At 38.1% G+C, this 10382-nt stretch overlaps 1 protein-coding gene across 7 annotated transcripts; it reads right to left on the minus strand.

Annotated features, from left to right (window-relative positions):
* Window positions 1-1634: 1634 nt before the first annotated feature.
* Window positions 1635-10063, minus strand: LOC4350304 (ASI1-immunoprecipitated protein 2). Of its 7 annotated transcripts, none has more exons than XR_010737606.1 (16): window positions 9925-10063; window positions 9241-9333; window positions 8894-8959; window positions 8673-8764; window positions 8240-8460; window positions 7866-8143; window positions 7649-7734; window positions 6424-6821; window positions 5875-6285; window positions 5408-5759; window positions 4946-5176; window positions 4719-4843; window positions 4549-4629; window positions 3312-3575; window positions 2929-3052; window positions 1635-2832 (listed from the first exon to the last, which is right to left on the minus strand). XR_010737606.1 is itself a non-coding variant. In XM_015761951.3 (16 exons), the coding sequence occupies exons 2-16, from the start codon at window positions 9259-9261 to the stop codon at window positions 2606-2608; spliced, it is 2871 nt and encodes a 956-aa protein (XP_015617437.1). In that variant the 5' UTR covers window positions 9262-9333; window positions 9925-10063; the 3' UTR covers window positions 1635-2605. The 7 variants fall into 7 exon arrangements, 4 of the variants coding, with proteins under 4 accessions (XP_015617437.1, XP_015617435.1, XP_015617438.1 ...); XR_010737607.1 differs by having other exon boundaries at window positions 3312-3475; window positions 4493-4629; XR_010737608.1 differs by having other exon boundaries at window positions 4493-4629.
* Window positions 10064-10382: the final 319 nt, after the last annotated feature.

Below are 10382 nucleotides of genomic sequence, written 5' to 3' on the forward strand. Positions count from 1 at the left end.
CGAGGAGAATAATATTACAAACGCAAAGTATGTGACGATGATCTTTCTTTTCTATCATGAAAGTAATTTAAAGATCTAATGATGTCACATGTTTGACACTGAACAGTTATATTGTTAATTTAAGAGTAAATTTCACAAAACCCTTTATTTTATGGTCAGTTGCATAAAATTCTTGGTACTTTTACTCTTAATTAATTATTAGTTAAAGCTTGGTTGTCAAAATATATCCAAACTAACAATATTTAGCATACAAGTAAGATATAATTTATCAACCAAGTAGGTACATGCATGTGAGCTGTGACAATACCAGTAAATGCATATTAAATTAACAACAGAATTTCATCATCATCTATCCTTCCTTTAGAGGACACACATTACATATTTCTTATTGATTGTTCATTTATTTTATTACTTACTTCTCAACTATGACTCTACCAAATGAACTGCCAAAACGAGTTAAAACTTAAAACTCTGCCGCTTGGCATCAATTCAATGTCTGTCCAGCCGTTCAAACAACCCTAACTAATGCATTCACTACGATGAAATTGATCAACTGCAAAAGCAGAAGATCAGAGTCCTGTATATAATCCTTTGAAATCAATTGTAGTAAATATAAAATCATAATTCACAAAGCAATATCTGGTGAACCTCCGATCCATCCAGCCAGCAACACTGATAGCCACTGAACTCCTCATCTACATGCATATATATATATCAATCCCATTCATGATTCACTCCTTGGTCTCACACTGTTATCCACCAAGCCATTAGTGCTAGTTCAAATTACATGAGAGATGAACTGGTCCAATGAGAACGGGATGCATCAGGGAACAAAACAAAGGCTTAAGGAGGCTATATAGCTGGCTCCTAAATTTCTAGTTGGTATGAGAGAACAACAGATGGAGCAGGTGATGGAATAATTGGAGCACACCATTGGGTTGGGCACAAGACTTCGAGCAAAAATGTTTATGATGACCACGATTTGTTATTCAAGAAAAGGCCATCAATGTATTCCATGATAAGTTATGTGATAACTGCATTGTGCAAGCACAAGTAGGAACCTTGGTATTCTCCAGTATAATACGTTTATGAGAAGAAAAAACATATCACACTCCTGATGGCTTAGTCCTAATACCTAGGGACAATATCATCCCGTCCAAACCGGATTCCATTGTATCTAAACTGTTGTCAACGAGAACTCAGTTGAACATTTTATTTTAATGTCTTTTAACAACTATGTCCACGTATGAAAAAAAAAAACGGTACTACTATGTACTACTATGTCCGGATCCAGGGATATGATCATATTTTTGTCCAAATGATTGCATGTCAAAGTAAACCCAGTCCTCGTCTGGTGAATAGCGATGCGATATACAGTAACCTGGTTTGGTTTTAAATGGGGCAATCACAAATTTATCACCGTTTTAAATCATTACTGCGAATTTATCACTAGAAAATTACAAAAATACCACTACAATAATGGCATCGTTACAAAATATAAAAGATAGTGACAAATTTGCAAATGCCCAAAAATAATACAGTAACCTGATGCATGGTGAACCCTAAAAGAACAAAAGGTACAACACATGGTACATTTCACCGCAGCAATTAAAAGCAAAAAGAACCTCAGTAACTAAAAGAACCCATCAATAACTTTTACTGAATAACCATGAAATAGAAGGTAATTTACAAAGCTATTAGTTGTCATGAACTGGCAATAATTTCACAGATGCACAGCCAAAAGACACTCAAAATGGCATTCACTAAAGATCTTGGAAGCGCGCTAGGTGATGTCAGATTCCAGAAGGACAACACAAGATGCGACTAGCATCCCTCAGGTATGAATATCTGGGTATGGCGCACAACAGCAGCAGAGACATCAAAACCATGCACTGTTAAAAATACATCAAATCTATGAACACTAATGTTCTAAAAAATTCTTATCATTCTAAAAGTTCTAAAGGAGTTAAACGTCTCCAGACCAAATTAAATCTGAACTCAGAGGCACTTTGCAATCCAGATATGGGGTGGGATGCGTCGAGCATATTCAGCTGCCAGTAAACATTGTGCTCTCCAAGCAGCTATCAGCTACTGTTAGTACATCAACATGACATCATTGGCAGTGCTTTCCAGGAATGCTGTCTTCGGTGATTCCTTAACCGGACAAGAGTGAAGATATATCGGACAACACATCAATTCTGTTATCTAAGATGGCTTAGTCCTAGACATCTTTCCAACACTCCTCAAACATTGCTGCATTTTACTCAGTTCCTTTTGTGCCATGAAAGCATGAGCAGAGGAAACCTGTTGTATCAGAAGGCAGCTAGTATACATTATCCATTTATCCTCCTACCAGTTCCAAACATTTTGGTGAAACGACAAGATATCCCTCAAGATTTTTCTTCTTGCCCATGCACAGCTTAAGGAAACTATATCTGGAGCATAATTACATGGTTTCCAGACACTGCACCATTTACTCTTCATTGTTGGTGCAAATGAGCATCTTGCATAAACTGAGATCTCTGCCATTGCGCTACTTTCACTGCCACCATCTGGGGAAAGGTCAGGGCCATGCACCTTAAGATTCCATTTTTATGGTCCTAGCTTAACTTGGACACACAGAACCTCCATCATCAAGTTTAATTTTCTTATGCTGAGGTCTTCCATTTACTTTATCATCCCAATTTGCCACGTCAACACTTCTTTTACGTACACCACCAGAAACATGTGAAATAGTATGCACATTGCTAGAGCTTACTCCAGTAGCATTCACACTGTCACCATCCATCAGGTGCTCAGCATTGTCCATTTTGTTATTTGTGCTCTCATTACCTTTTTTTCAAAAAAAAAAAAAGAAGTCAAAAATTTTGAAGCTATTGAGAAGTGAGAAAATACTGACTCCAGTAAGATGGGAAACAATATATTTACCTTTTCCATGGATTACGGAGAAAGAACAAGTATTTAGCTTCATATTCACATCAAAATTTACATCACAACCATTACCCACAGAAGGATATCCCATTTTCTCTTTCTGCTCTGAATAAGCAAGTTTCTGCACAAGCACAACCAAAGTGAAACATTATTATAGGACGGTAGTGGAAACAAATGAATATTTTCTAAAACAAAATGTGCAAAATGACAGAAGGTCGCAAGCAAAGAATGCATCTGCATGCATGGTTGCTAAATATTTTTAAGTTAGCATTGAGTACAACAATTAGACAGTTCTCTTGAACAATACAAAGTAGAAAGCAACACAGTATATAAAAAAGACAAACAAATGTTATCCTGAAGAACGAGCTAGAAACACTCACAAGGTCTTTTCTTGTCGGGACAGGGAGAAAATCATCAATAGCACTACTGTTATTTGTTGGAAACATTGCTGTGATTGAATCATGAGACTGCCCGTCTAAAGGATTTCCAACCAAAGGATGAAATAGAGATTTTACACCATTCGAGCACCCCTGATTATTATCATCTGAAGGCACAAGACAATTGAAATCTTTGTGAGCAACTGACTTTAACAAAGTTGTGTTCAAATTCAGCACCATTATGCTGGTCTTTAGAGGATGAATGCCCTGAAGGAAAAACAGGAGCACTCAGATCTAGGGGTGAAAAGAATTTTTCAGAAACGGAAACAATTCGGAAATATTTTCTCGGAAATGGAATCGAAAATGATAAGGGCAGTTTCCGTCGGAACTCGGAATCGGTCGAAAACTTTCCGGAAATTTTCTCGGAATTTCCGAAAATTTTGTGACTAATTAGGGGTTGTTTGGTTCATATACTAACATTGCCTAGGGTTGCCATAGTTTTCTTGCCAAGCTTGCCTAAGGTAAGGCGAACAAATTTGGCACCACACTTTGGCTAGCAATCTATAACATTGCCACACTTTTCTGAGACAATGACATGTGGGACCAAAGTGCTAGAAAAAGAATCTTGCCACAAGTGTGGCAATGAACCAAACGCCTGGCTAACTTAGTCAAAGCTGCCTAACTTGAGGTGTGGCAAAGTGTGGCAACATGTGGTCACGAACCAAACAACCCCTAAAATACCCTAGATTCTTTTTTTAAGCACTAAATAGTGAATACCATGGTGTTTGGCTATTACTTTTCTAAAAAATATTTGTTATGCAAATCTAAAGTTACATAAGAATATTTTTTCCCTGCATTGGGATTTATCAACAACACTACTCTCTTAAACATAGATTATTTACTCCAAAGATTGTGTTTTGTGATGTATTGTGAGACTTAACAATTGAACTTATATGATTGTGTTTTATGATGAATTGTTGACCGTTGAGACTTGAGAATTGGATTTATCAGTTTGAGGGGGTTTTATATTCCGATAAATTTTCATTACCGTATTCGCGCCGGTTCGTTTTCGCTCCGTTTTCGGTTTCGATAATATTCAATTCCGTTTTCATAACCGGGTTTCCGATTCCGAAAAAATATATGAAAACGAAAACGATAAAGGTGGTTTCCGTCCGTTTCCGTACCGTTTTCACCCCTACTCAGATCCAGTCAATAGATCCATCACAAAATTAGAACTCACATATGGGTAGATCAGGTGGAAGGTTGGCATCTTTTCTTCTAACTCTAAATACACCCCACAGAAAATGGAACATGTTCCATCCTGAAGCAGAATTAGATTAAAATCAATAATAGTACCAAAAATTTTGCTGAGGTAAAATATCACTAGAAAATTGGTGAGAAATTTATTACGTTGGAAGTTATTTGGTAGGGTGTTTGAAGCAAATATGAGCAATTCAGCTGTTTCAATATTTCCTCTGAGTGCTAAATCATCCTTTAGCATATTTTCTACCAACTTCCTGTAGTGAATCTCATAGCTGCAGACCAAAGTAATTTGAGTTAGAAATCTGTACATTCAATGAATATTCTTTCTGATCAAATGAATCAAATATGAACGTGAGAAGCAGAAGAGGACACACCTTTCAGTATCTCTCGCAAAGAAGAAAAGAGCAATGCTGTCAATCGTAGGGCCATTATCATGAAATTGTGGAGGCCATAAATTCTGACGAGGAAGTTCCTCAAGCTGGACGTTAGAAGGGAATTTCTTTGCTACTTCCAGCACTTTAGGTGATGCAAAGCATGATAAGTGGGCTTGCAAACCCTCACAAAGCACAGGTGATCTTACAGTCCTTGACAGCTCAAAACCACCTCTGTTAAAAAAGAGAACTTTAAAATGCATGGCACAGAAACAATTTTATCTAATACAACGATAGCAACAGCTAATGCGAAAATAAGAGTTTCATGATTAAAAGAACATGCACTATGAACTGCACATGCAAAAACACCTTAGATAAGGTATGAGCATAATCTGGCAAAACACATATATGAAATGTGATTTCATAATATGGATTTATATGAGAGCAAGAGAAGAATATTCATACCGCCAAATATAATCCAACTCTGGAATAGTTGAAGCTATATGTTTACAGCTAGGTGAAAAGCTTTGACTGGAAAACGTTATTTTTTTTTCCTTCATATCCTTTGACATGGCAGAGATGCTGTCCACAGATCTTCCTCGCATGGAAGGTACAGTCTGGTGATCTCTCAATGATGCGCTGCCAGGAATGGACACACTGCTAGAATTACTAGGTACCAAGCTAGATGGGCTCTTTATTTGATCATCCAGATGTGATGAATCTGGAACCTGAATTGTCTTTTTCTGTGCACCTGAACCAAGCATACCTATGTTGGCATGTCCTTTTGTGTGAGGAGGTTTCTTTATACCACAATGTCCTGGAAAACAAAGTAAAGTTATCCTATAATGGGATACTGACCTTACTAGAGTCAAGACATCCAGAAAAAAAGGTTAAAAGCACCAAAGATATAAAAGGAAATAACCAAAAATTACCAAGAAAACTTCTAGCACCTTCACCGCCAGAAGTGCCTAAAATATTTGAATCAGCCATTCTATTTCCTTTATTGAGATGTTGTGCTGAAGACTGTGCTTTCGAATGAACTGGGACAGTCACTGATCCAGTAAGGGAGCGGGACCCTAATATTGAAGTCAATATATCGTTTCTTGCATTTTCGCTCACAAGTGGATTCATCACCGTGGAAGGCTTTGCCTTATTTACTGGCTCAAAACATTTAGGTTTTTTAAATGATGCTGACTTAGCAAGTATTCCCATTGGCCCCTCTTTTCTCATAGGAGTGGACAAAGAGTCCTTGAAAGTTTTGGGCTTCTGAGGAACTTCATTCAGTAGCTGTTTCACCTTAGGGACCTTTGAATTGTTGAAAGAAGTGGATTTGGAGAGTTGACCTGCATTGAAGCTTGGTGTAAAGTTTTCTTTGGTTGCAGGCCTGCAAGGTGAGGCCCTGCAACAGTAACAGAACTAGAAATTTCCTAAGTGCAGAATGCAAATATTGTTCCAATTGAACATTAACAATACTAACTTACCGCGAAGAGGTGCCATTTGATTCTTAGGATAATTAGATGTCAACAAGGTTGAAACATGTCCAGCAGGGTCCTTTCCTTTCTTTCCATCCAGCTTGAATGAGCTTTCACGTGACACTGGATTTTGTCTCACCAGTGAAGTAATCCCTGCATCCCCATCCTTCCTCTTGTTGACACTGTTCATTTCATTTCCTCTGTTTGACATATTACTTCCCACATTTTCAGCATCCACACCATTCTCAGAAGAACTTGGTTTGTTCATTGGTCCTTTGGAACCACCAACCTTTAATTCGGATGTTTCTATTTTGTTCTTTCTCTTTTCACTCTCTACTTCACTATGGCATGTTTCACATAGCCACTTAGCCTTTGGAACCTCTTGCATCATCACTCGCATGCAGTAACTGAAGGTGCAAGATGTGAAAAAAATCCAGAAATTAAACAGAATTGCCATCAGATAAGACATCATGTAAACGAAATCACAAATCGACCAAATTTTCCTTCCTAGTACTGGTTACTATATGCTGAATCAACGTTAATCATGGTAATATGCTATCCATCGAGTGCTACATGCAATGGCCCTTTCAGGCCTCAAAGTTACACCATGCTCAAAATGACGTGAAATTTAACTACACCATGTTATAAGATGTTATTAGCAGTACAGAAAATAGCTTGCATTGTAGCGGTAAACCTGTAAGTTGCATAATTCTATATGTTGACTGTTGTTCAATTCCTTGACATTTTCTGACAGTGATTCTTATAATCATATTTCTACAAAGTATAAACATAAATCATTTAAAATTAAATATAACACGAGATATAGTTCTTTTTTTATCATTCGATGTTCCACGTGTGCAAAATCCAGAATATTCCATGGGTCTGTTAATTTAAACAAAATATTATTTTTCCAAACTTAGCAGACATAGCTCTTAATATGCCTTTTCACTGAAATTTCAGGATGATGCTTGCATTGTCCACAATTTCAAATTTTAGCTTTGACAACAACAATGTATTCAACAGGTCATCGAAACTTGTAGGATGCATTTAGGATAGCTTCCATGACAGCAGGCGATCGCTGCTACAGCTATAGGATAACTACCATGATATCGGCTCATAGCTGATATGACTTTCACCAGATATAATATATTACACATGAAATCGGGTTTTCATACTGCATTCATGAACTGAAAACACCTAATATAGAAAAAGCAATAGAATAAAGAAATCATACATATGCTCAGCACCGTCATTGCATCTACTGCACACAGCAAGCTTCTCCTCAGCACCAATATCTCCACATATGTCGCAGACTTTCACCTGTTGTTATTTGAAAGATTCAAAACTCAAGTGTAAAGAGAAAAACTACTCCGTACCATGTTTACAGTGCCACCTATAAAGATAGAGCAAGTGATATACGGTGAAACAGAAATTTGAAGTTTAAAACTCACATCTTCAACCTCTTCAGAACTTTTAACCTCACTCTTTATAGAACTTTTATTCTTTACAGCCATATTAGATATGTCATGAGCCACGGATGTAAATGGAACATCATTATTGTGGCTTTGCATATGCCTCTCTCCATCTAGTATCTTCAAATTAAAATCATCATTTCTCCCACTGGATGTCTGCTCTTCGTTTTTATTAGCAGCCTCACTGCCACCAATGCATGATCTACCGTCTTCCTCCTTTCCTGTAGAAGTACAGCCACTAGGGACAATCCCTTCCTCTGATCCCATAGGAAATGAAGGACATTACTATTTACACAAGACAAACACAATGCACAGAATACATGCCAGATGTTGGTTCAGATTTGTCATAATACCTGCATCTTCTTTTGTACTCTTACTGGATATATTACTCACATTTAGGTCTTTACTACTCACATTTGCAGCCTTCACCTTACTCCCTACAGAAATTGTACTAACCTTCACTTGAGATTTCTCAAGTATGCTCTTTTCTTTTTCAATCTGCATCTCAGTTCGGCACTCTTCACAAAACCAATCACCCTCTGGAACCTCTGGCATCATTACCCTCATGCAGTAACTGGAGGCATTAGAAAATGTAAGAACTTCAAGAAACAAAACAGTATTATCTTCAGACAAGACGTTATGGAAAAGAAATGAACTAAACACATTTTTCATCGATAATCCAATGCCAAGACAGCAATAATTCTCCCTAAAACTTCATGTTATCTCATTAAAAAATTTCATGGAATAATTATACAGAAAAAGAATATAAGAACAATGAAATCTCACATATGTTCAGCACCATCATTGCACCTACTGCAAATAGCAAGCTTCTTCTCCTCACCAACATCTCCACATATGTCACATATTTTCACCTGTTGCTACACACATTACAACATCAAATTTTAATAAAAAACCACAACAAAAAAAATCCTTCATACAATTTAAATGCCTCTTGTTGAGGTGCAGTAAGTAAGTGATACAGCACTAAATTAAATTTCCAAACTCACATCTTCACTTTCTTCAGAACTACTATCCACATAGGTGACATTGTTCTCTTGTGCGTTTGACACTAGCTGAAAATTGAAACCATCACAGGGCTTTAAATTTTGTCCATATATCATATATGTTATGGCTGGACGATATGGTATAGAATATCAGTCGTATCATCATATATATCATTACTTTGTATTTACACCCAAGTACAATATATTTCAAGAGGATCAGCACACGATAACTCAATCATAACAAGTAAATAAGAAAATTAACTGGGCATACTTCACTTTGGTATAATATATGCCCCCATAGATGAAACATAGAAGATGGAAGAAATGGGGTTTAGAAATAACGAACTCACATCATCCATCCGGCGTCGCATGTCTCTGATTCAGGTTTGTCAAGAAGGTTCTGGCTCACCGATGTGCTTTCTTTCTCAGAGTTGAAAATCACCCTAACAATGAGAACATACCAATGAACGAAAATAGTATTTCGATGCTTGTTTCAGTTACGCGTCACATATGATGCTATCGGTGAAAACTGTTTCATTGGAAATGTTCCAGTTAGTTTATATATAAGACAGGATAGTCTCCAAAGTATAAAGAAACACTAATTCCAAAATACGAAATAACACTACTGTAAACTGCTGTGCTCAACCCATCCAAAGGGCACATCATTGGGTTTTAATTACGACAACACTAGACCATACACATGACTGTACCTCAAGTGCACACGATATAGATAGAATAGGCAGTGGCGGATCTAAAATGGGACATGGGGGTTCAGTTGAACCCCTAAACCTTTTGGGAACAAACAAACTGCTATTAGTATTAAGGTTCAGGCAAATTTCTACAGCAGAAGCTAGGGCTAACGCGAATTCGAGAGAAAGTGCGTGGGTGGAGAGTCAGAGATGGGGGAAAGAGGACGTGCGTAACGGATGCAGCGGGAGCAGCAGGACGAACGACGGCGACCCTGCTCGCCCGCCCGCTCGCGCAATGGATGGATGGGGATCGGCGCAGGCGGCGGTGGCGGAGGATGTGCTCACCAGGATGCGGCGGAAGCAGCATGACGAACGATGGCGCCCTGCTCGCCGGCGCCTCGCGGGATGGATGGGGATCGGCGGCGGCGGAGGCGGCGGCGGCGGAGGGCAAACTGATGGATAACTCACGACAGAGGACAACTATACGTCAAAAAACAGCGAGGATATTTTAGTAATTTCGCCAAGCACTCAGTCCATTCCCCCGTATAGCACATCCCATCCCCTACCAAAACGATACAAATATGAAAGAAAAAAAAAAGGCAATTTCGCGACTATGTGGTATTAGCTGGGAGACATCGCGCAAAGACACTCAATATAGTTATTTGCTAATGGATACCGCAGACATTAAAATATTGATTTCTCGTTCAATAGGAAAGATAAACAGCGTAAAATATCAAAAATACCCTTGGGTCCACTTGTCATAATCTTCCCCCATAACTAACTCCCTCTCACACTCCGGCCGT

The sequence above is a fragment of the Oryza sativa genome, chromosome 11, assembly GCF_034140825.1.
Source record: "Oryza sativa Japonica Group chromosome 11, ASM3414082v1".
Classification (NCBI taxonomy): Eukaryota; Viridiplantae; Streptophyta; class Magnoliopsida; order Poales; family Poaceae; genus Oryza; species Oryza sativa.